Source organism: Ictalurus punctatus, chromosome 28 (assembly GCF_001660625.3).
Source record: "Ictalurus punctatus breed USDA103 chromosome 28, Coco_2.0, whole genome shotgun sequence".
Lineage (NCBI taxonomy): Eukaryota > Metazoa > Chordata > Actinopteri > Siluriformes > Ictaluridae > Ictalurus > Ictalurus punctatus.
This window is the reverse complement of record NC_030443.2, coordinates 14,362,893-14,389,977: the sequence shown is the minus strand read 5'-3', so window position 1 is coordinate 14,389,977 and position 27,085 is coordinate 14,362,893. Positions and strand designations below refer to the sequence as shown.

At 39.7% G+C, this 27,085-nt stretch overlaps 1 protein-coding gene across 8 annotated transcripts in view; it reads left to right on the top strand.

Annotated features, from left to right (window-relative positions):
* zmp:0000001168 (signal-induced proliferation-associated 1-like protein 2) overlaps positions 1–26,412 on the top strand; it is a 72,238-nt gene extending 45,826 nt beyond the window's left edge. For 5 of the 8 annotated variants that reach the window (XM_017459725.3, XM_017459724.3, XM_047151861.2 and 2 more), the window contains exons 8-16: positions 539–1,136; positions 2,624–2,898; positions 6,133–6,507; positions 8,502–8,631; positions 10,851–10,983; positions 13,743–13,841; positions 14,712–14,793; positions 15,406–15,484; positions 21,847–26,412. In XM_017459725.3, the coding sequence (XP_017315214.1) occupies positions 539–1,136; positions 2,624–2,898; positions 6,133–6,507; positions 8,502–8,631; positions 10,851–10,983; positions 13,743–13,841; positions 14,712–14,793; positions 15,406–15,484; positions 21,847–21,990 (1,915 nt within the window). In that variant the 3' untranslated portion in view covers positions 21,991–26,412. Of the gene's footprint in view, positions 1–538; positions 1,137–2,623; positions 2,899–6,132; positions 6,508–8,501; positions 8,632–10,850; positions 10,984–13,742; positions 13,842–14,711; positions 14,794–15,405; positions 15,485–15,651; positions 15,814–21,846 lie in introns of those variants that run through there. The other 3 variants (XR_006981324.2, XR_006981323.2, XM_047151862.2) reach the window with 3 other exon arrangements.
* Positions 26,413–27,085: the final 673 nt, after the last annotated feature.

Genomic DNA, 27,085 nt, shown 5'->3' with positions numbered 1-27,085 from the left:
TGATCTGATTCAAATTTAGAAGCTAAAAGAGTTCTGGTTTGATATCAATTATTTTGTCTGTCATATGTAGTTAGAAGCTATGTAAAATAGCATATTTATATTTCTATAGGGTGACGTAAATACTGTACATCCAAACCTGTGTTGGTTTTGGACTACAGAGGGGCTGCTGATAGGTGGTAAAGTTATCCAAAGTGCATCAAATGGAGTTTGAACATATCTGTGGTGACAGATTTTGTTGTCACACCCCTTGTTGCGTCAGTGGACATTAGTATGGGTGCCTTCATTTGTGACGACAAAAACATCATCTGGCCAAATAAAGGGAAAAAATTTGGTTTCTGCCAAAGCAAATTAGGAATGCACTGGCGTTATAGCGCTTGCACCTACATTAAAATAGAGAGCTTAGATTATTTATTGCTACTGATGGCTGCCCAAAGTGTCATTAATGGGTCAGCTGCTGACCCACTGTAATTTAAATGTTTATTTCTACCAAGTTAAGTTTATGCTCTGTATGTTTTTCCCTATGCATTTTTTTTTTTAGAGTTGCTGTTACTCGCTCCAAGGACATCCCTCTTTTTGGCCCACTTTTCCCCAAAGGTGCTCGCTTTCCACGTTCGCAGGCTTTCCGCGACTTCCTGCTCGCCAAGGCCATAAACGCTGAAAATGCAGCTGAGAAATCAGAGAAGTTCCGCTCAATGGCCACACGTACGCGTCAGGAATACCTAAAGGACTTAGCAGAGAACTACGTCACCACCACGCCTATAGATTCATCCACCAAGTTTCCCCTGCTTTCCCTGGGAGGCAAACGTAAAGACAAGCTCAAGGGTGCTAAAGGAGCAGAGCTTCACAGTGCCGGCGCCCTGGTATGGGCCGTCTACGCCAGCCAGGATGACGACGGACACAAACTGGCCTGCCTGCTGGGCGTCTCAGCCGAATCTGTGGTGCTGATTGAGCGCTGCAGCAAGCGGGTCGTCTTTAACTGCTCGTGCCGTGATGTGATTGGGTGGAAGGCAGTGACCGAGACCGGCATCAAGGGTGGGCCTTGTCTGGATATTTTCTACGAGAGGGGCGAGGCCGTCTCGATTACAGTGTCAGAGAGCCAGATGGAGGATATTAAAGAGGTGGTGCAGAGGCTTGAGGTGAGGATTGATGCTCATTAATCATCTCTGGTACTGAGCTGATGACTCTTTTTTTAGACCGGTGCACACCTTTTCAAGCAGCACATTTTTTTCTTCAATGCTAACCTAAAGCTGCGTACACATTAGCAATCAGCAAAAACATTGATTTATTTCCAGTGGAGCTGCGAAATAATTCAGACAGAACGTCATTTTCAGAATAAAAATTAATTATGATGTGCTAAAGTGACAATAGGGGGCAGGGTGGCTTAGTGGTTAGCACGTTTGCCTCTCACCTGCAGAGGTAAGGGTTCGATTTCCACCATGGCCCTGTGTGTGTGGAGTTTGCATATTCTCCCCATGCTTTGGGGGTTTCCTTTGGGTATTCTGGTTTCCTCCCCCAGTCCAAAGACATGCATAGTAAGCTGATTGGCATGTCCAAAGTGTCCGTAGCGTATGAATGTATGTGATTGTGATGTATTGGCACCCTGTCCAGGGTGTCGCCTGCCTTGTGCCCCATGCCCCCTGGGATAGGCTCCAGGCTCCCTGTGAACCAGTAAGGATAAGCGATACAGAAAATGGATGGAAAGTAACAATCCAAATGATTAAATGAGGAATGTTTTCCACTTAGGTCATATGCTGTGGGTTGTCCAGTTTCTGTTCTCAGAACTAGTTCCTGTCTGCTTTTACATGCACTTAATTTTCAACAAGAAAGGAGAAGCAAAACAACTGCCATTTTGTATAATAATAATAATAATAATAATAATAATAATAATAATAATAACAATAATTGTTATTATTAGTACTAGCAGTAGTAGTAGTATTACTATTATTATTAATATTATTATTGTTGTTGTTTTTTTCTGTGAAGAACACTTTAATTTTGAATCCAACATCTCACAGTGCTTTACATATATGACATTTAAAGATTAAACATTAGGTATTATAAATCAAATTAAACAAGCTACAATCATTAATGAATTGACTATAAATTGCTGAGAAAAAATTCATTCATGCATTCATCTTTGGTAATATTTATTCCGGTCACACACACACATTTTTCACATCTAGACGAAAAATGTAAAACATATATTTAATAAGATAAAATATCCAATACTTATAAACAGGCCAGTTATGTTTTAATCTGCATAATCCATCCATTCATTCATCATCCATCATCACGCATCATCCATCCATTTTCTATACTGCTTATCCTACAGGGTTGTGGGGAACCTGGAGTTTATCCCCAGGAGCACTGGTCACAAGGCAGGGTACACCCTTGATGGGGTGCCAATCCATCGCACAGCACAATCATGTACACACTCACACACCACGGAAACTTTAGACATGCCAGTCAGCCTACCATACATGCCTTTTTGACTAGGGGAACCGGAGTTTTCCAGAAACCCCCGGGTCCTGTCTTTGGGAATTCTGCCTCTTAAAATTTCCTCTAGGTGTGTACATTTGATGACAGGTAGTCTAATGAGATTATTATGATTATTGTGCTGTAGCTGGTGACACGAGGTTGTGAGGCCCGGGAAATCACCCCTCTGAGGGACAACACGGGCCAGCCGGGCTTCCTGATGAGTGCAGAGGGCTTCGTGACGGAGCTGCAGCGCTTCGGTTATGCCGAGAGTGGAGGCCTACAGCTGGGCGCTCGTGTGGTGAGACTCTGCGGCCACACATTCGTCCACCTCAGCCAGGACGAGAGAACGAGGCTGCTGCGTACGGCACCCAAAATACACATCACCGTGATCCCACCCGACGGGAACGGCAAACCTCGCAGGTGAGAGAGATGAAGGCGAGAAGGAGGGAGAGAGGAGAGTATGAAGGGAAGTGCGAAAACTGAAAAAGGTGAATGATTTTGGAATGGAGAAATGATCTTGACATAAAAATGCAGATTATTATGATCAGGTTTTTAAAAGATGGATATGAATGCTAATGTATTGCTGAGAGAGAAGGAGCAGAGAGACTGAGAAAAAGAAGAAGGGAATATGCAAGAGCATGGTTTCTGAATGAGTAGATATGAATGATGAACTGTACCACTGAAAAAGGGAGCAGATAAAGAGAGGGTGATGTGGAGATGCATAAGAAGGATGTGAACGGAAGCGTAAAAGAGCTGGAAAGAATAAAATATGGATGATTCTATATCAGGGGTTTTAAATGAGCAAGTGGGTAGAGCGTATAGAGCGTAAATGAGGGATGAAATAACCCAGGACAACAATCTATTTTACATGGTGTAAGAGAGACGAGAAAACAGAAAGGCGTGATGGAGGGACTGAGAGGATGGTGTGATGGATGTCACTGCGAAAGTGTTAAAGTAGATATTGGGGGAGAGAGAAGTGATGGATGAGAGGAGGGTGTACCCCGAGGTAAGAAATGTATAGTCAGAGTTTTGAAAAGAGTGTGTGCGCTGTGGAGGAAGATGAAGTGGATGATAGAGTGGATAAGATTTGGGATTAGGTGGAGAACTGCTCATATGACGGAAGAGGAGAGGACTGGTGGAAGGGATATTCATTTTGTGCTGGAAGAGTGGTTTGGAAATGATAACAGATGAGAAAGAGAGCGAGAAATCGTATTGTGTATGTGGAACACTCCAGAAATGAAGTGTGCGTGCAGCGTTTTGGAGGACAAACATGACTTATGGAACTGAATTGAGAATTCGAGACAATGGTGAAGAGAGAAAAGGACAGATAGAGGGCAAATGAAAGAAAAAGGGAAAGGAACAGATGGAGAAAGAAGGGAAGATGGACAGCTAGGGGTCAGATCTCATTTTGTTGCTAATGATGTGTTTGTATCGCCGTTCCACCAGCTGCAGAACCAACAATCAATTCTACTAATGATGCTTACCAGAGTTCACAACTCACGTAAACACACACACACACACACTGCCAAAAAAAAAAGAGAGACTGCAGAGAAATTCTCCTGTTGTTGGGCAGATAGACAAGCCTAATGCATCCCTTGTGGTGCAGAGTTTTCAAATTACGAAGCCTGACAAAATGGTGACAGTTAGGATAAAAATAGATGCACACTTCCAGCAGTGAAAGGAGCAGCTTAATATATCTGGGTAAAACTGACTCATTACGGGGCGTAAATGCAGAAACACTATATCAGGAATCCTTACTAAAAAAAATCTTTGTTACTCTTTGAATGCCAGTGAATGGCACACGCTTCCTTCATTCAAACAATGTATTGGCTAGCTTTTAACAGTACGTGCCAAAATAATCTTGGTGTTATTTGTTTTGTCTAATTTTAAAGTGCTGAAGAGCTGGACATTTCTGCAGAGATTCCCTCGACACCCTTAACTGACTGTTTGGAAAGATTTTCATTGTTTGAATGAACTCGACTGTAGATCGAGCATGAACAACATTTAACTCTAAAATCTCTGCACATGTGCATGTTACATAAGGAATAAAACATGATGGGATATGGTGTTAAAGGAATATAATCAATGCAATGTGATGTGAAGCAGGATTACTGTTACCACTCCAACATTGTTTTTTTTTCAATAATAATAAGTATAATAATAATAATAATTATAAGTATTTTGCCCATCTTATAGCACAATTTGCCACCACTACTAATTTATTATTTATTAAGGATATGGCACAGACATGGCATGTTGTATGTTTTATTTATTTATTTACTGCTTTACTTCTGACTGTCAAACAACTGACAATGGAGACTCCTTCCATAAATGCAAAATAAACATCTCCTCCCAGAAAGTATCACCATTCCAACAATTAGAAATTAGAAATGATAACATATTAGAACGAGTGCATTGCAGCTGGAACTACTGTGAAGCTTCGGTTATAGAAGTCTGACCAATCAGAATTGAGATTTCAGCAGCGCTGTGGAATAAGTAAGGGATAATCAACGGCTAGGTGTGCATTACACGATTTTAACGCACAACTTGGTGGCAAAGAACCACCATACGCACTCTGTGGAGTGCATTAAAATAGCGTAGCACACACCTAGCCATGGATTATCCGCTTATACCATAGTCACTTGCCAGCATTGACAAGTTAATGCTGTCATTGATGTTTGCAGTGCAAAATTTGACTGAAAGGATAAAAATAACGGTTCATTTTCATTTGGGATTTTATATACGGGTGGTTAGATCTAGAATTCTGCCCACTCTAAGTCATACACAGAGATAAACTAGTGCGATAAGATTACATTTTTTGAATGAATTATAATAAATAGTTATTTGAGAAAGAGAAAGATTGTGCGTGTGTGAATTACCTGCATCTGTGCTGTGTCTCTACTAATAATGAAGCTGTGAGTTTAACTACTGTATGCAACTGTAACTGTATGTTACTATGGTTACAGTTGTTTATAGGCAGCGTATTCATTTAGAAGGGGGATTAAACTGACTGGAACTACCTGTGCATTACACTGCATAAACACACACCTTCCAGCCAATCAAAATCGAGTATTCAGACAGACCATGGTATAATATTAGTTATACAACAGTTCGTTTTGGTCCACTAATTTGATTGGACGAGTGATGTTCCAAGAGCGCTGATATTTAGTATAAGCACTGGTCCATTTCCTTGTTGCTTAATTGCATTGAAACTGTTACTACACATACTACGGGCTGTCAGTCAGACTGTGCTTGCATGGCAGTACGCAACACTTCTTTGGGAACTATTTTTATTGGCAGAGCAAAAATATACAGAATATTTGGCCATATTGTGTCGGAAATGTCATTTAATCAATATTATTTTCTTGTTTTTAGAGATGTAGTGTAAAAGTAATATCACACTACCAATCATGTTGTTGTAATGAATATCAGCACAGCTGGGATTCGGCCGTCGGTAATCAATAGCTGTGCTAATATTCATCAGCTGACATTACTAGTGTTTGACCTGGTCTTTGTCAGTCTTAGCAAAACCTCCTCAAAATGTCCATAATGGACAGATTATTAACATGGTATAACTCAGATTATTAACACGTTATTAGGCTGCATGTAAACATCCTACTCTTTCTTACTATTTGTGTGTGTTTGTGTGTACAGGAGCTTTTCTGAGCTCTATCAGAAGTCCATCCAAGATGCAGAAAGCAAGTCTGGCGAGGACCACTCGGGCGAGGCCTGGGTCCTAGACGAACGAGACGAAGAGGAGGATGGGAGTGAGGAGGAGGGGACAGAGGGGGAGCGGGAGCAGGGCGAAGGGGAGGAGTCCGATAGCGTGACCCAATCAGACAGGAGGGATGAAGAGGAGGGTAGAACTCCAGGCATGAGTGGCTTGCTCTCTCCACCCAGCCTGCCTCTTCTCAGAGCTACATCACTGCAGGACAATCCTCCATCCCAGGCGCTGGAAATCACTCCCTCCTCTCTCACACGCAGCTACTCACTCGAGAGAACCCTGCCCTATCAGGACATCTGTGATGGGTATACACACACACACACACACACACACACACACAAATGACTGTTCATTCACTTAAATAAATATCTTGCAAAAAATCTAATTCACACAATGTGATCATTACCCCTAAAGTAGTCAGTTACTAAATTTAAAAAAAAAAAACTTTAATTTTTGTTTCAGTTTAATGTCACAGCCTCACTGACATTTTCTTCCCATATATACATACCGATATACATACATAGCGTAAGGATCTGAGCAACTTTGACAAGCACCAAATTGTGATGGCTAGAGCATCTGGGTCAGAGCATCTCCAAAACGGCAGGTCTTGTGGGGTGTTCCTGAAATGCAGTGGTTAGTACCTACCAAAAGTGGTCCAAGGAAGGATAACCGGGGAACCGGTGACAGGGTCATGGCTGCCCAAGGCTCACTTATATGAGTGGGGAGCGAAAGCTAGCCCGTCTGGTCCGATCCCACAGAAGAGCTACTGTAGCACAAACTGCTGAAAAAGTTCATGCTGGCTATGATAGAAAGGTGTCGGAACACACAGTGCGTCTCAGCTTGCTACATATGGGGCTGCATAGCCGCAGACCGTTCAGAGTGCACACCCTGTCCACCACTGAAAGCACCTACAATGGGCACATGAACTGGACCATGGAGCAATGGAAGAAGGTGGCCTGGTCTGATGAATTACGTTTTCTTTTACATCATGTGGATGGCGGAGACAGTGTGATGCTCCAGGCAATGTTCTGCTGGGAAACATTGGTGTTTTACTGGTATTCATGTGGATGTTACTTCATGTGGATGTTACTTTGACACATGCCACCTACCTAAACATTGTTGCAGACCAAGTACCCCCCTTCATGGCAATGGCATTCCCTAATGGTAGTGACCTCATTCAGCAGGATAACACACTCTGCCACACTGCAAAAATTCTTCAGGAATGGTTTGAGTAACATGACAAAGTAGTTACATTTGGTAGCATTGTGGGGACCTACACAATATTAGAAAGGTGGTTTTAATGTTATGGCTGATCGGTGTATTTGCCCACCCATCTTAAATGTCTGGTGAAAACTGCATCCAGTTCTTTAAATGCTGTTGTGGTTCAGGTCACAGTGTGACTTACTCACAAAATCTCCTGGTCTCTAATCGTCACTGAAAAGCATTTCTTGCATAATGTTTTTATGTAAACTAGTCCTTTGAGACCATCATCAGTGCCAAGAATCAGCTCACAAGTGTGAGAATTTAAATGCTCTTTTAGCCGAAATAAAACAGCACGTCAGTGACCTGCAATGAAGGCATCCTGGAACAATACGGAAACACACAGCTTCCGTCCCACACAGGATGTGAGTGTTGTGCTCGAACACCCAACAGATTACACCTTCACACAGTATGCTTTTTCAGAGAAGCACATTAGTTTGAACTTTTGATGCTCATTTTAGCACCAGAAGCAGAGGAAGTGGTCTTGTTGAATCATCGAGTTGTTTTCAGTATAAGTTGTGTCATTGTGGTGTTACACAACTCATCCACTCAGCCCTTCTGTTCCTGCTCGGACACATACAGTATACTACTATCAGATACTACTATGATAGATATATGGTTCTGTTTTGCATTTTATATATCACACTTAAAGCTACGTAAGAGCATCCAGTTAACCTTAATCATGCAGGAATAAACCTTTCAGGTTGAAATGTCACTTTAGATAATGGGCGGCTGTGACTCAGGTGGTAGAGCGGGTTGTCCACTAATCGTAGGGTTGGTGGTTCGATTCCCGGCCCACGTGACTCCACATACAGAAGTGTCCTTGGGCAAGATACTGAACCCCAAGTTGCTCCCGATGGCAAGTTAGCGCCTTGCATGGCAGCTCTGCTACTGTGTGTGTGTGAATGGGTGAATGAGACATAGTGTAAAGCACTTTGGATAAAAGCGCTATATGAGTGCAGGCCATTTACCATTATCTATAGTGTCCAGGTTGGAATGAATAGACTCCAAGGTTAATAGCAACTTATTATTTTTTCAGTCATGTGTATGATAACGTCGGGGTGAAGCTGAACAGTCATATCTACGAGAATCCCGGAGAGCTGATCGACACGACTCCTGACCTCATACTGGCTGTCAAACCAAAAGTTCCACTCCAGGAAGAGGGACAGGTCAGAATGTGCTCACATACACAAATGCACATGAAAACACAAGTATATGCCTTTCAGAAAGGTTCATCACTCACATGAACACTCACAGGACATGAGCGGTGGTTCTTTATGGGTACAAAAAAATTATAAAAATGGGATGCAACATGTAGAACTGGGTTGCTAGTATGTTCATCTTCATCAGAAGGCTTAGCTTTTGCTTTTTTTAATGCACAGAATACTTAATGGTATACTATATTTTAAAAGTACAGTTTGTGTTTCTTTTTAACAGCTTGTGTCTTTGGTAGCCTAATATAAAACTATCATTTGAATTATAGGGCCAGATGTACTGGTAGGGTAAACAGATGTTCAGATGTAATTAGGTGGCATGTTACATGAACAATCTTGCATGTTATTTACAAAACTGGTGTACAAGTCTAAACACACAATTTAAGCACTGTGCACATGGAAACATACAAAGTACACATTCTCCCGCTTGCATTTGTGGGAGGATCACACAAAAAGTTGGTAGTCAGCGCAAAACCGGCTGGAGAAATGAGAAGTAAGACTGATGTACTAAACCTCAAACATTTCGATGTACTGTTCTAAACGTTTTTTTTTCTGGAATTATTTTTTTTCTAAATGTAAATTGCATACTTTTATATGATGTATTTACCATATTTACTATTTGTATTATTTTATTGATTATTATTTTATATATTATTTCATATAAGTGGTAAATAATTTAGTTAATAATTATATAGATTATTGTTATATATATATATATATATATATATATATATATATATATATATATATATATCATTATATAATTATTAACAAAATTATTTACCATATTTATTTATATATATTTATTACACATCCATCTTTTCATTAAAACCAGTTAGTAATCAAATGGTATATACCTGTTTTCCATATGAATGTCTTTCACACCATTTATTTGTTCTGACAAGTCTTTATTTAAGGAGAAATTTGCACTTGTTTTGAGCTCTGTCGCCTCACATACACAGAAGTCAAAATTACAGTCAAAATGAAAACTCCAAATCAGAATAGTTGTTGGTGCCAGATGGGATGGTTTGAGTATTTCAGAAACTGCTGATTTCCTGAGATTTTCACATAACAGTCTCTGGAGTTTGCATAGAATGGTACGTGAAACAAAAAACAACCTGTGAGCAGAGGGTCTGCAGGCTGAAACACCTTGTTGAAGAGAAAGATCTGAGTCCAGAGTGAAGTCCAGACTGATGTCCAGACTGGTTTGAGCTGACAGGAGTCTATAGTAACTCATATAAGCACTCAGACACCCTGAAACTGGACAGTTGAAGATTAGAAAAAGGTGATTTCTTTTCCTGAATCTTAAACTGTCCAGTTTCAATGAGCCTGTGCCCATGGTAGCCTCAGATTCCTGTTCTTGGCTGACTGGAATAACCCATCCACTTCAACAAGGCATTTTCACCCACAGAACTGATTTAATACGACATGATTGAACATCTTTTTTTTTTTTAGTGCCTGATGGATAACAGAACATTAAGCTGCTTTTTGGTTTGTGGCTAAATGATAAAAGACATATGGGGCAAGACCAGTTGAGAAGCACTGCCCTAGAAGAAATAAATACATGCTGTCCATGCAAACTTGGCATTATGGATTTCCTCTTTCATGTAATCTTCCATTAACATCTGTCTTTAGACAGGTTATATTTAGATGTTATGTTTTTAACAGTGGGTGGAGTGGTTCATTATGGCAGTCATTATATTTAATATTTAATGAATATTTAGTGCAAAGCTTGAAGCACTGAGTTACACAATACGCACTACTGATGTTTTATTATGAGATAAAACTCTTTCACATCTCATACAGGAGATTCAATAAATAATCTATATTTAGAATGTGATTCATTCTACAAACTTTTCTAAACTCAGAGCTTTAAACACGCTTACTATCTCTCCCACTCGCCCATTCTCCTCTACATACATTTCACCCTTTTGCTCCCTCTCTCTCACTCCCACTCCATCCTCTGTTTTGCTTCAGTTCATAGCCCTTGAACTATCTTTCTCATCTTTCTTATCTGCTCTACACCTCTTTCCTGTTTTCTCCCACTTTCCTTCGCCTCTATGTGTCACTTATCGCACAGAGATCATTAATCATCAGAAAACATTCATCATTATATAGCACCTACTTTAACACTTTATTTTTCTCTCTCACTATCTCCCCCTATCTCTCTCTAGGTTGGGATAGATGTGCTGAGTGAGGAGAGACCATCAGGGAGCGAGGCACCCCTTCACTCAGCATGTATGGAGAGGAACTCCAGAGCGGAGAGGAACTCCAGAGCACTGAGCATCCATAACTCCATCACCAAGAGTAAGTGCTGCTGAAATGTAGGTCAGTTGTCAAGTATTTTCATTCCTCCATAAAATTTGTATACATTGGAACAAAATGGCAGGACCATAGAGCAACACACAAGGTACACATACTGCAAGTGCAAATACATTAAATCGAGACGAGTGCAAAATATACGATAAATATATCGGACAATAAATACACAATATGGTTGGTCATACCAGGATATGAATAATAACCAGTGCAAACAATTGTCTGTAAACTATACATTATAAAACAGTTAGACTGGAAAAGCTGTCACCGTAGCAGTGATGCACTAGGAAACTGTCTCAGTAGCGAGTAGTAGTACAGAAGCAACAAGCAAGTGGCAAAAAGTGTCCCATATACTCATGTCTCTGGGAGCATGATACAGTCCATGAGATAATGCTATAATGTTGAAGTACAGGTATGTAGGGATGGCCAAAGAGGTCTCGCATCATCATGGGCATCAGTGAACTCATGTATATGGAAGAGGACAGTTAGAGCTTTCCTCTTTGTGTGTTCAGATGCCTTGTGATGTATCATGAGCAGCAGCTGGAAAAGATTGGTTGGCTGGCTTCATGTGTCTTGGAGAAAACATGCTAGCCCTCACCCTCCCTGGGATAGTAGCTGTTGTGTGACACAGGGGAGAGCTAGCTAGTGTGTGGGAACTGGCAAATGATCAAAAAAAGATGGATGTGATCATTCTAGGGCAGGTGTTGGGGGCAGTATGTTGAATTATCTGACCACCTGAGGGAAAACTATTGCAGAATCTGGTAGTGGTCAAATGGATGCTCTAGTATGTTCTGCCAGATAAGGGGAAGAGTCCATGAGAGCTGGTAGTATCAGTGATTTGTAGAGAGAACTTGAAGATCATCTCAACTGTTCTCACACATCTGCTATGAGATCTTGTGGTCTGAGACAGTGGCGTTCCCATATGTAACATTAACACAGCAGGTTAGGAAGCTCTCTGTTGTCCCCTTTGTAGAAAGTGGTGAGGATGGCAGGAAGTGAAGACACGGAGGTGCTGTTAAGGGTCCAGGTGAGGTCATCTGTGATGTGCACACCAAGAGACTTTGACTCTGTCAGAGTTTTGCCATTGATGTGCAGTGGAGTGATCAATGCGGGGTCCACCTGACTCAACAATATATATTTTTTGTTTTATTGACTTTTGTTTGATTGACTGTTGGCTCCCAGTCTGCGAGCTGCTCCATCTCCTCCCTGTATGCTGACTCATCATTGTTGCTGATGAGGCTCGCCACTGTGGTGTCATCAGCAAACTTCATGGTGTGGTTTGAGTTGCGCTTTGCATCACAGTCTTGAGATAGAAGCATAAACAGCAGCTGACTTAGCACACAGTCCTGGTTAGCGCCGGGAGTCCGTGTGGTGGTGCTGGGTGTGGTGTTGCTGAAACGTGACTGATTGTGACTGTCTCCTAGTCAGAAAATCCAGGAATGGCAGAGGATATGGATATGTTGACCTGAGGTGGGTCCAGTGTGGTAGGCAGACTGCTCTTTATGTGTTTCATGACTAGCCACTAGGCACAGATTCATGGAAACTGGACAGTTGAAAACTGGATAAAGACAAGGTGACCTTTTTTTAATCTTCAACTGTTTATTTTCGGTTAATGTACGTCCACTGTAGCCTCAGAGTTCTGTTCCTGAATGACAGGAGTGGTAGCCTATGTAGGACTGGTATCCTATGTATCCTACTCTTCTGCCCCAGTGAATGTCTGTACACATACAGTACAGTATGCAGTGTCAAAACAAAATTATTAAACAAAATTATTATAAGCCTCTGGTGGTAGTTTGCTCCACAGTGCCTCGTCCCAGCATGCTACTTTGTCCTGCAATAAATATTTATATAAATTCTACATGTTTAAATTTAACAAGAAGGCTAATATTACATGGTAACATTTCCCTCGTAATGTGTGTATGGTGTCTTGTATCATACTGCCCATGCCTGAAAGCACAGAGTGCAGACACGTGGCTTGGGATAATAGTGCTACTCATTGTTAATTGCTGTAAATGGAGCCTGCAATCTTTGCACACTGTGTCTCTTTAAGCCCAAATAGCAACTTGGCCAGAAACAATGCCAATCACCCCATAAAATCATTACTGGTGTTATTCATCCCAAATTGTTTGCTTTTTGCCTTTCAGCACCTTTCTTTCTCCTCCTAAACACCCCCATATTATTCTCTCCTTACTCCTATCTTCTTCTCCACATCCTTCCCTCTTTGTCTTCTCCTCTTTCATTTTTGCTTCATGCCATCCTTCAATTTTGTTTAGCTGGAGATGCCCCCTTTCCTCCCCCCATTTGCTCTTTTCCACCCCAGACCCAGAGGACAGATGGGGGCTTGGTGAGGTAAAAGGGAGGGAGAGGATTTCATCCTGCCTCAAATCAAGATACTCTGCCTTCACCATCTGCTGTGTCCCTGGGCTCTTTTTTGCAAGCCGGACACTCTTCTCTGGACTCATGCACGTTTGGCCTCTTATACTTGTGCTCACAGCTTTTGTTAGGATAAACGTGTGGAACTGAGCACATTGGACACTCAGCTGATGCTCTTAGCCATTTGTATAATTTTTGTGATGGCAGCTAGAGGAGCAAAGTTTAAGTGCCCCCTGCTGGATTTATTTAGTCACTGGTTAGATTTTCAGCGTTGAAATATTGCATGCTGATGTGTCAGTTTGATTTGTTTATATTGTGAAAGCTCTATGTTTGTGTTATTGATACATAAATTGATGGATTTAATTGTGCTTTAGTTCTTTCAGAAACAACAGATTCGTCAGAGGAGGAATGGCAGTCTATTTCTGACATCGCCACAGCATGCAAGAATATATTAGAAGCCCTATCACGAGAAGGTCAGGAAATATAAAGACTACAATGAGCAAATGATCTTCTCTGAGCCAATAGGCATACAGCTGGGTAGGCAAAAATAATGCCATACATTAAGAGTTTATAAAGTTATAAAAGGATATGGATCAAGCCACCTTCTAGGCTTAAAGAAACTTAAAAAAATAAATAAATAAATAATCGAATGAGATATTGAGATGCATTGTCATGAACAGTGGTTGTCATAATAAGCATTTTAATTTGCTGTTGCCAAAACTGTCAGCCTATATTTTCTGTCAGCCTATGAACTTTCACTTGATAGCCGTCTTATACAGCAGCTCCTAATAATGATGGAGAGGCAGATTAAACATAATGAACTAGAAGCTTCACAGATCAGCAGCGAGCAGCCAGGACTGTCTGATACTGACAAGTGCCAGAAAGTGTGAAAAACACTGTGACTGCTATTGGCAGTCGCTGCAGAAGTGTGGGCAATTTATTTCATAATGCCATATTTATATATTTAATATTGCTCTGAAATGGAAGTTAGTAGTTTTAATGGTGTTTATTAAACAGGGTTAATTATTGCAGTTACAACAGTTAGGGATGCTGGACATAATACATACATACATACATACATGCTGGACTTAATACATACTAAAGCGCAAAAGGAAAGCACTTTTTTTTAGTTTAAAGTGTGAAGAGCAGATAATTATGAATGTTTGTATATAACCAAATGTATATGTTTCTCTTAATGAAAACTAGTAGGTAGCATTTCTGAAAGACATTACTATAGTAAATATGTAAGAGTTTTCTGAACATTTCAGGATTATTAGACTTTCCTGAAAGTATATGCATCATCATTAGCAGTTGGGTAATAAGAGTGAAATAATGTGTTTCAGATCGAAAGGCTGGTGATGGCACTCAGGCAGCAGCTGACACAGTGACGCAGACAGATGCCAAGTTCAAAGATATTAAAGACAGGTGAGCAGCAACTAATACATATAAGTGTCATTTGTATTGTTTATTGGATAGGTTATAGTTTTATTCTATATGTGTGTATTTGTTGTATTTTTGTCACTGTACTTGTCCTCTCTTCTGATTCTTTGAGAACTAAATTTCATTCCTAACATTACATCTGTAATGACAGTAATGCCTTCTTGACTTGATATTGCACTAATTAACTGATTGGCATGTCCAAGTTGTCCGTAGTGTATGAATGTGTGTTCGATTGTGCCCAACGATGGGTTGGCACCCCATCCAGGGTGTCCCCTACCTTGTTCCCCGAGTCCCCTGGGATAGGCTTCCCCACAACCCTTTGTAGGATATGCAGTACAGAAAATGGACGGATGGACTGTGTGCTGTTTGTGCATCATGCCATACATACCTTTTAATGGACTTTTTTTTTAAGCCGAGGTCAAAGCTATGTACTACATACTAAAATTCATATATTCACATTTACCATGGAAGTTTACTTCAGAGTAAAATTCAGAGCAAAAAAACTCTAAAAACCCCACGGACACACCTAAAAATAGCCCTCTCCCTTTTAATATTATGATTTCTTTGTCTCTCTCTCTCTCTCTCTCTCTCTCTCAGTGACTCACCCAGTCATCTGGAAGAGAAGGTGTCCCAGTTGGAGGCCATGCTGAAACGACTACAGGATGACCTCCAAAAGGTACTTCCACTTCCTTTGCAAAATCCCATTGAAACCCTTTGAGTGCCCTGTTCCCACCCCTACAGCCCACACAGTGACCTTTGAACTTCCCCATAAATATCCCATCCTTATCGCTCATCCTGTCCATGTAACTCCCCCTGCCCATCCCTCACTCTCAACTACCCCAGAGCTATTTCACAGAGCCAGTCAGACTGAGGGATGATAGAGGTAGGGCGGGACAAGCCAAAGAAACCTGTCTTGTCATTGGGCAGGGTGAACAGAGGAGATGAGAAGATGGCCAGAGGGACAGGCTCCCTCTCTCAACACTAAGCGACCAATGGCAGTCGAGGCAAGTACAGCATGAAATTTTTCCTCCGTCACTCCAAAAACCGAATAAAACAACCGAAACCAACCCTACAATCTCATGTAACACCTTTCGATTCTTAACCTGTGAAAGCAAAAATGGGTGTTTGAAACTGGTAAAAGGGAATTTGTCCAAACATGCAGGGTGTGTGTAGGTAAAAGCTGAAATCGTCATCAGTCCACGTCTGTAGTGAATACACTCTCAAATGGAGGTCCTGAATGCAAGCTTATACCCAGGATAAAATCAAAGCAACTCAAGCTAAATCCTAAAACACACTTTGATTGGTACCTTGACTGAAGAGAGTGTGAATGAAGAGTCAACAAACAATTATTTTTTTCTGAAGGAGAGTGAAGAGAGGAATAATATCTGGCGAAAATGGAAAACAATATTTAAAAAACACATGCTAATAGTAAGATACCTCACATTCAATTGACTCACTCCAGAATTCTCCAGAGATGTTGCAGTAGCATCTCGTGGGATTAAAATGTGAATGACAATCTGTGACAACCTCCATAGAGAAACAAGACGGGGTCTGATCGGATCCGAAACCTAACACGATAATCATGTGTCTTGACCTCATAAGCAATGACGTCTTCATGTGTATCTCTTTGTAACTCCTCTTCCTTTCTTTCTCATACTCATCATTAACCCTCAGCTGTGTTATCATCAATCTAGAGAAGTTCACATGACCTCACATGGACCACACACTCTTCCCAACGGTTAACCTATCAATGTTTCAACAATCATATATGAGGAATGTTTGAGGACGACTCGGTGTGTCGAAAGTTCTTAAACACATTATTTGTCACCATGTGTGTAAAAACGGTTTCGCTATTTGATGACACTGTCTTTCAAAATAAACATTTTTATTTTAGATATATTTTGTGGGATGAATTGATTTCTAAGGTGCACGGTGGCTTAGTGTTAGCATGTTAGCCTCACATCGCCAGGGTTGGGGGTTCGATTCCTGCTGTTGCCCTGTGTGTGCAGAGCTTGCATGTTCTCCCTGTGCTGCGGGGGTTTCCTCCCCCAGTCCAAAGACATGCATGGTAGGCTGATTGGCATGTCCAAAGTGTCTGTAGTGTATGAATGGGTGTGTGTGGGTGTGTAATTGTGCCCTGTGATGGACTGGCACCTTGTCCAGGGTGTACCCCGCCTTATGCTCCATGCTCCCTGGGGTAGGCTCCAGGTTCCCCGTGACCCTGAAGGATAAGCGGTATAGAGGATGGATGGAAATTGATTTCTTAGTAAATTGAATTGTCACATTCTTTGCATCATGAACCAACTCTATACAATTCTTTAGTTCAGAGATTTTTAATGTGAAATATTACCTTTCCATTTCCAAATCTATTTCCTGTGTAGGAAGGAAACTTTGCTTTATGCCTTCCAATAAACAAGTCAAGGAGCAATAACTAGAAATACAACACTATATTTAATGAAGGTATTTTGTTTGGTTGATGATAATACCATGTATACTATTCACATAGCTCAATAAGTATGACAACATGTAAATATGCATAAACTGAAAATGACAGCTTTGAAAGACAAACCTTTAAATGACTGTTTTAGTGAGTATGTGCATGTACAGCTAGTGCTCTGGAGCCTTTTCTGTCAGTATCTGTTTTTATCATGTCGTCTTATTGCATATGGTGCCTCATGAATGCTTAATCTAGCTGTCATAAGCTGTTTATGTATGTCTTATGTTGTTGCCCTTAGTGTGCTTTGTGATGAACGTTCATTTCATCTCATCTTTATATTATGATTAACTAACATATAACCTCATCTAACATTCCTCCTGTGGTTATAGCAGCAGTCTAGTTGAAACCATGCAAACTCATTTCTCTGTATCTCTTCATTTTCTCCTTCCAAATGGCTATGGATATTTGATGCCCTTGGCAACTGAGTTATCAGCTCCCGTTCTTCTTCAATCACAAACAAAACTGATGGTTAAAGTGAACAGTGAAAATTACATCAGGCTGTTTGTTAAGGGCATAAAATTCCATTTACCTTCCGCTGAAGATGGTAAGAAAAATACAGTAAGAAAACCATGGGGTTGTAAAAAAACAAACAAACAAACAAACAAACAAAAAAAAGCTTTTAACGATCTTTCTTCAGCAATGGGTTCTAGTGATTATTTTTCATGCTGTTTTCCAGTTTTAAATCATCAATAGTCACTTTATAAAAGCTCATTTGGCATTCTTTTATAAATATCATGGGTGTTACTCCAAATCAGCATTGGTTCAAACAAGGAAACTGAGCTCATTGTAACCTAGACATATTAAATTTTTTTCCTCATGAGCTTCCCCACCCCCAATTACTTATAAAATAGAACCACAAAAAAAGAGTATTATATATTTAGATTAAGATTCAATACTTTGACGTAGACCATAGATAGAAAGTGAGGCCACCGAATCAGTGTATCTTTGAAGCATTGTGAGCACAGGCCACAGTTCCTATGAAAAAGGTGTAAAGGTTAGCCTGATGTAGTCTTTTAAACATACATTGTTTGTATTTTCCATCTCACCCACACCCTACAGTCTGAATACCTCTGGTTTAACCCTTACATGCATACAGTACCTCAGGTCACTAGTGACACATGACCTTATTTCCTCCCTTTTACCTTCTGCATTACTATAGTTTTTGCTTTGAATAATTTTTTACAGAATACCAAAATATCAATACCGAAATACTAAAATGAGATGTTCTGTAATTTGGAGCATAATTTGTATTACATACATAACATATGAAGTATCAAAATAGAACAAAAATATTTATTATTTGACTATTTAATTATTGTCAATAACAATTTTTATATTGCTATTGAAGTTTGTAAAATAATATTTGATTTACAATTAAATGTAAATGCTGATTTGCTAACACCCTGTGATACAGTATATATACATGGTTGAGCAATGAGTTAAAACAATCTGAAATTTTTTTATCTGCATTTCTCATCACTGAGACTGTTTAGATGAAACTATATACTGAACTGTGAAAGTGTAAATTTGTATTTATATAAATGAACAGCTGGACAGTGTACCATGGTTAATTTTTCTATCCATCTTCTATTCATCTTCGTACGTGTGGGTGTGTGTGTCTGGTTTTCTAATCAAATATACAAGTTACAGTACATATGATTTTTCTGTGCACTGACTTAAAATGTTTGTGTTTGTTAGTTGTTGAGCTCATACAGTAGTGTATGACTTTGTCTTCATCCACAGTCCTTGAGAAATTTAGTATAATCTAGAATTCTGTAGTTCTACAACTTTCTTTAGTCGATAATTGTGTTTAGATTGTTTTTTTGGGCCGGTGTTTATGCCCGAGTTGAACTACGCATATTTGTGCATGCATCTTGCAGTCTTTGGCATCCTCAGAATATTATGCTGCAATAACAATACAATATAAATAGTAGGGGCAGTACAGCAGGATGTGAAGTGACGTGCTATTAGTGGCAGATTTGAACATACTAAAGAAAGCTGTGTCTCAAATCACATACTTGTGTAGTGTTCTAGATGATATTTGAATATATTGTTTTAAAAAAAAGTAAATGCACAGTGTCCTCCACTAATATTGGCACCCTTGGTAAATATGAGCAAAATAAAGGCTGTGAAAAATTGTCTTTATTGTTTAACCTTTTGATCTTTTGTTTTGAAAATTCACAAAACTACTCTGCTCTCATGGATATCAAACAATTGCAAACAAAATACAGGTTTATCAAAAAATGATCTTTGTTAAATATATGTGTGCCACAGTTATTGGCACCCCTATGAATTCATGTGAGAAAAATATATTTGAAGTATATTCCCACTGATATTTTACATTTTTTAGAACACCTGAGAGACTAGGAACAGGAAATTGTTCAACCATGACTTTCTGTTTCACAGGGGTATAAATATGAGGTAACACATAGGCCCTTAGTCATTCATAAGAATGGGTAAGACAACGGAATATAGCTGTGATGTGCGGCAAAAGGTTGTTGAGCTTCACAAAATGGGAAGTGGCTATCAGGGCAATAATTAAGACGTTCCAGTCAACTGGAAATGTTATGAATCATAAGAGGATGTGTGTCTATATTGTCTCAATGTACTGTGAAGAGGACGGTTTGAGGGGCCAAAAAAAATCTCCAAGGATCACAGCTGGAGAATTGCAGATGTTAGTTGCGTCTTGGGGTCAAGAAGTATCCAATACTACAATCCAAAGTCTCCTACATCACCACAAGTTCTTTGGAAGGGTTTCAAGAAAAAAAGCCTCTACTCTCATCCAAATACAAACTCAAACGTCTTCAGTTTGCCAGACACTCTGCAACTTCAAATGGAATCAGGTTCCATTGTCAGATGAAACCAGAATAGATCTTTTTGGCAATAAACACCAGAGGTGGTTTCTGGTGCACACAGAGAGGTAGCCATATGGAAAAGTACCTCATGCCCACGGTTAAATACGGTGGTGGATCTTTAATGTTTTGCGGCTGTTTTTCTGCCAGAGGACCTGGACATTTTGTTACATGGCATCATGGACTTTATCAAATATCAACATATATTAAATGAAAACCTGACTGCCTCTGCCAGAAAGCTTCAAATGGGCTGTGGATGGATCTTCCAGCAGGACAATGATCCAAAACATACATCAAAATCAACACAAAGATGGTTTACTGTCCACAAAATCAAGGTCCTGCCATGGCCATCCCAATCCCCTGACTTGTAACCCATAGGAAACCTGTGGGGTGAACCGAACAGGAGAGTCCACCAGCGTGGACCTCAAAATGTGAAGGATCTTGAGAGATTCTGTTTGGAGGAATCGTCTCAGATCCCTTACCATGTATTCTCCAACCTCATCAGTCATTATAGGAGAAGACACAGAGATGTTATCTTGGCAAAGGGAGGTAGCACAAAGTATTGACAAAAGAGTGCCAATAATTCTTGTACATATATATTTAACAAATATATGTTTTGATAAACCTGTGTTTTGTTTGCAACTGTTTGATATCCATGAGGCAGAGTATTTTTGTGATTTTTTTAACAAAAGTTCAAAAGGTTAAAGAATAAAGACAATTTTTCACAGCCTTCTTTGCTCATATTTACCAAGGGTGCCAATATTTGTGGAGAGCACTGTATGTACTAATCTACATACTGAAATTTTTCAAGCCAGGGACCCCTTTAACTGTAAAATAAATTCCATATACACCCTCAGCACAGAATGATTAAAATAAAAAGAATCCAGTTATTCAAATATCTGTCTCCTTATTTCAATCTGTATAGAAATATTTTGTCTATTTTTGGAACTGTAATTTATTTCTAAACTATCCACTGACAAAACATGTTAGGATCATGTTGGGTCCAACAAATTTAGGCTGGCATTGAGGTTTCGATTGGATTTGGATTGTTGGATTCTTCCAAGTAACCGGGAAATCAATAATAAATATATAGTATTTATTATTGATTTCCCAGTCACTTGGAAGAATCCACTTTAATAATGGTAGGATGTTATTTCTGCCACTGTAACAAAAATGCAGACCTCCTGACTATGGCTCATCGACTCCTTGGGGTCTCGGACCCCACTTTGAGAGCAAGTTTTCTGGATATTCTAGATTAGTAACCTACTAATAAATGTTTTGGAAGGTCATAGTAGGCCTTGCCATTTGAGACACAGCTTATGACAATGGCAGAAAATTCCAGAGGTGAGCTAGCAAAGCTTGTTTGCATATGTATGAGTCCAAGAATAGTGGAAAAACTGCTGATCATGGATGATTTAGCTTTGACATGCCCCTAGTGGACAGCTGTATGTGAACAACCGTGTGTGCACATGTATGTGTATTTAAACGTCAAGCATAACATCGGCCAACAAACTGTATTCTGTATGCTACCTTTCTAAATGTAGTCATCTAAGATGTCTAACCTTATTTTCCTCCTAATCACCTCCAAAACACTTCCCCCAACTTTTCTCCCTACCTTCTCCTCCAAAATCTCCCTGTGCTCCAAGAGAGCATCCTGTTGATCAGTTGTGTTGTGTGTGATGCTGGCAGGAGAAAGAGGACAAAGCCATGCTGCAGGCAGAGGTGCAGAGTCTGAGACAGAACAACCAGCGGCTGCAGGAGGAGTCGCAGAGCACCGTGGCGCGTCTCATCAAAGTCACTGAGCTGCTGTGCAATGTCAACAAACCCTGCTAGTAGAACAGGCCAGCGAGATACACCCAGACCAATGAAGATCAGCAACAAATGCTAGCAAGATGCCAGCAAAGCAATCCAGACAGACCTGCAGGACCCAGAGCCCATGCATAGACTTATATAGACCACTGAGGAATGACACAAACGTTAGCAAGATGTAAGCAAAGTAATCTAGACAGAGCTGTAAAACCCAGACCTCAGACACTGAATCATATAGACGGCTGAGGAATGACAAAAAAAATTAGCAAATGTTACCATGCTAGCACAGCAAGTCATCCAGTGCTACTTGAAGGATAGTCCTAGATTCAAACCTTGGAAGATGTTGGCATACTAGCACTGAAGACCATCGATAAGAACACACCAAACGTTAGCTAGCAAAGGAAGACTTCATCTAGCTGTAAGGTCAGTATATACACACTTATGTGCAAGCCTCAAATAGATATAAAAACAATCAATGACACCTAGCATCCTATGTAGAAAAGCATTGCCTTTTGAACTTATTTAGTTTCCTCTGTCAGTGAGGTACAGCCTATTGGCAGTACTAAATAAAATTCATCACCAGTGCTAATATTACAGAAATTAGTCTAAGCTTCTTTGCTAACTTGCATTTTACAGAACCAAGAGCAATACCTTGAGATAGTTTATCATCTCACATTCTCATTAGGCTTTTCAGATCCTGCTAGTACCAAGAAGAACCAGTCTTGTTGAAAGTGAGACCATAATGGGCAAGACAGAAAGGCACTGACATTATTGTAAGCCACAGCAGAGCACAATCTTAACGGCATGATTCCTGTCTAGCAAGGCCAGACCCCAGAGGGTCAGTACTCGCGCCTAAAATGCTACCATTTCTAATGCTGAATAAAAGTTAGTGGTGTCCCTTTAGCATGATGAGCCAGCAGTAGCTTTCATTCATTGTTAGAGAAGTTAGCATTTTTGGAATGTGGCTTAGACTTCCTCTACAGATTTTGACAAATCCACAGGACATTGATGAAAGATAGATGTTTAAAAACATGGCTAAGAGATTGCCTTCAGGTTTTTTTTTTCTGCACCAGGTTAATCTCCTAGCTCAATACAATATGCTCCATATACAGTGCCAGTCTCACTCTCAGTATTAGGAAAATTCCTGTTCACTGCTTTTGAAAAACTTGGGGCATGTGATATTTTGATTAGTGTGTGTCTGCGGTTATTGTGACTTTTAGTTATTTTGTAAGTCCCTGTTTTCAAACAACTGGAAAAAGTGATCTCAGAACTCTGTAATTATTATAGAAGACCAAGGAAGTTTGTCGAATTTAGATACGTTTCAGCACTGACTTTGTGGTGTTTAATTCATATACTATACACACAGACATTGAAGTTATAAGGAATAACATAAGGGGTGACATTTATTCAGAGCAGAAACTCAACCTCGACTCCTTTTTCTACATCATCGACAAATTCTGCAAGCCTCATATTGAAGGACTGGCCTCTTTTTTCTAATTTAATGTAATGTGATGACTATTCAAACAACTACTTGCAAAAAAAAAAAAAAAAAAAGATTCAAACTGAGTAGGTGGAACTGTTGATGCTAGCTCTGTAGCTGGAAGGAAACCGAACCTGAAACTCCACCTGCTGGACATGAAGGGAACTGCATTACATCGTAACACTGGAATATGGTGTTTGACCGCAATCGGAAACTTTGACTTGAAATAGATTGGATTCCTGCATCTAATTATAAGACTGAGCCAGTTTTTTTATATATATATATATAATGATGAAGTCTGGTCACTGTATTCAAAGATGTTTGTAAAAACCAGTGATTCATCGATAGCTGGGTTTAATAAGTGACTTCTGGCTGAAGAAGGAAACACCTCCACTCCTGTGTGTGCTGAGAACTGGGACATGTATGTATTTACGACTTCTTCTCATCCACCTCTTGCCTCGTGAAGGTCCAGTAATGGTGACATCACAGTGTGTGTGGAATTTTGGCTCTGGAGAAATCAGATCGTACCGTCAATCAAGGCGTCAGTTAAAAGTCACCTTGAAAAACTTAAGTCACAAACACACACACAGCCAGAACCCGGTCAATATTACTGTATGTTGTACATAGTCTTTTATCTTGCTCTTGTAATTTTTGATTTTATTTTAGCGTCACTGTGATAAGCCGGTACCAGCAGATTCTCATATATGAAGATTAAATTATATCTTTATGTCTACGTGATGTACAGCCAAACTGTTTCAGTGTTACTTCCATCTGAAACGTTCAGCACTTCAGCATCCTCAAACTAAATCTGGCCAGTTTCTGGTCAACTGTGATCAGTGTGCTTAAAAATACACAACGGGTTTAAACTCCACTCATCTCGGTTGTGAGTGAAATGTTTGGGTTTTTTTTCAGTATCATGACCAGTCGTTAAGGGTTTCGACTTGTTTCTGCGTGAACGTGAACTCAAGTGTGCTCAGGCAAGTTTGATGCAAGCAGTCTCTAGTGATGCATTGTGGGATATATTTAGCCAAATGTAAATGTAAAAAGAAATTCCTGTTCTGCTGTGTGTTGCATAGTTTTAGAGAATGTAAGGGGTCATGAAGCACGCGAATGCACCAAGCAACTTCTACTCCCCCTTCTGTATGTGTGTATGTAAAAAAAAAAAAAGAAAACAAATAACTTATTAATCTTGCAAATGTGGATTTTATTGTTTGATGTCTTTGAACTAGAGGTGAGGGGAAGATCATTCTTGAACTACTGACTCGGCAGGTATAAAGCTATCTTAATTTTATTTTTATTTAGTAGAAATTTTATTTTGTAAGCGCTCAAGCATACAACATGGCAGAGTTTAAGCACCAATAACAATATCAGTTATTATAAATGGAATTGGTCCATCCAGGTTTGTATCCCACAAGGATTTTGTATGCCTTAGCAGGAAAAGCTAAAGTAATCCTATTGAAAGGGATAATGCGACGCCGTGAAGGCTGAGATTAGGTTTTTTGGCTTTTCATGTATGGAATTACTTAATTTCCTTTTTCAGATAGTCAATCCACATATCTTGTTATGTCTTTTTCCACCATTAGCACCTTCTTTTTTTAATTATATAAGACTCATCCCCTGTATGTTATTAATATTAATGTTTTAACATACCCTTGTCAACATCCCTACCACTTGGAAATGTATATGAGCTACAAGTGGGGAAGGAAAAGTCCACCCTGAAACACATTAAATATGTTTATATTGAAATATTTGTGATGTGTTTAGTGAGTCTGGTGCTAATTTGTTGAACGTTGCTGTCTATTCATTATAACTGTGAGAAGTTAGTGGATGTGTATCACAGTGGGAGCAATTACAGTGGCATTTAATAGAAGGGTGGAAAATGAAACCTTTCAACTGTTAGCTCCGAAGAATAAAGAAAAAGGGCTTATTTTCTCACTTTCCATTTTCCAGAGACATTCAATGTTGTATTAATGAAAAATATAAGTAGAAGCTTAAAGCGCTGCTGCATCTCTCTCTTTAGGTAGAGATGAATTCACACTGGCACCACTATCACCAAGCTGGGTAATGTAGGAAAAGTGAAACATGTTGATGAAAGAAGTTTAATTAAAAAATGTCAGACCATACATTGATTACTTATATTGATGTGCAAGTCTTTCAGGGTGTATTTTACCTTTAAACAGAGCATTTTGAAGTAACTTTCTCTGTAATTTCTACAGCACATTTCTTCGTTCTATTGGCTTCCTAACAAACTTGTATATTAACTAAAGGCCTTGAACCATGTGCTAATAAATTATTGAAACAGCTCTTAAGATGTTGACGGGGATCCGTTTTCAGATTCATCAAGGGGAATTTAAGTTTCAAAAGCAATTGTTTAATGCACTTTAAGAGTTTGCACGCGCTTCAGCGTCCCTGGCATTTTTAGATAAAATGATAGTCACAGATTAGGTGTAGGTATGGGACCGCAAAATGTGAATGCATTGCTTATGTTGCTTTGATCCTTTGTGGATCAAAACTGCGCTTTCTTTTTTATTATTTTTTTTTTTTTACCTCATTTTCTTAAGCTTTGTTTTCTAGCATTTGATTTGATGTCATTGTAAATTGCATTGTATATGTCCAATAACTAACACAGCAAGGCATTTATTCTAGACTGTAGAAACTTGATGGAAAAGGCTTAGAAACCACATGCATCTACCCGTATAAAATCCGTAAGCTAACACACTCGCATACTCACTCACACCTGCACTATGCATACTGGCCTGTGGTCTGCACAGGGGTTTGTTAACAAGACTAAAGGCAGTGGAATGTACAAAAAAAAACACAAAGTGGAGGTCAGTGGTTCAGCTGTGCAAGCCCTGTGTTTATTTAACCCTGTTTGTGTGATGGGTGTAATGACTGAGTGTTGTTCATCCATGTGAACCAAAGGGATACTGGCAATAAAAAAGAAAAATACATTTATCTGTATAAAACATAGTCTGGGCTCTATTTTTTTCCAAGCATGCATTTAAATAAATAGTTTGGGGATTAGTTCTGAGTATTAGTTTTGGATTTCAGCTTTACATTTATGTACAGGATATGACAAAGTGCCACAAATGAGCTATATTTGAGCTCATTCGTCCAAATCTATGTAGACGAACTAAACAACCCCCCCCCCCCCCCTTAATGAATTGGCAACTCCATAAGATGCCAGCAAGACAGTCATTAGTGCACTGTTCATTAGCTTTCTGCCAGTAATAGACCAGAATCCTGCAATGTAGTAGTAATAAAAATGAAGCATAGTACACAATATTACCAGAGAAACATAATATGTTGGGCAAATGTCCTTTATCTACTGTGCAAGTAACATGCATCTGAGGCTGTAGGATGTGAAATCAGGTGAAATCTTTTTATGTAAAATGAATGAACCCTACCACTATTTCCTCTTTAAACACTGGGGGGAAAGACCCATAGGTAGAAATGGCAACAGTGTCGGCATGGTGTGCGAATTCTGACCTCAACATCTTCCTCAACTGTTTCTCAACCTCAGCTACAGATGTGGCCTTTAAGAATGCACGTTCTTCCCTCTCTCCAGGGAACCAAAAACGTGAGCGGTTGTTGTGTCAGACCACTGCAGCGCATTGCGAGTCTCAAGGCATGTTTTCA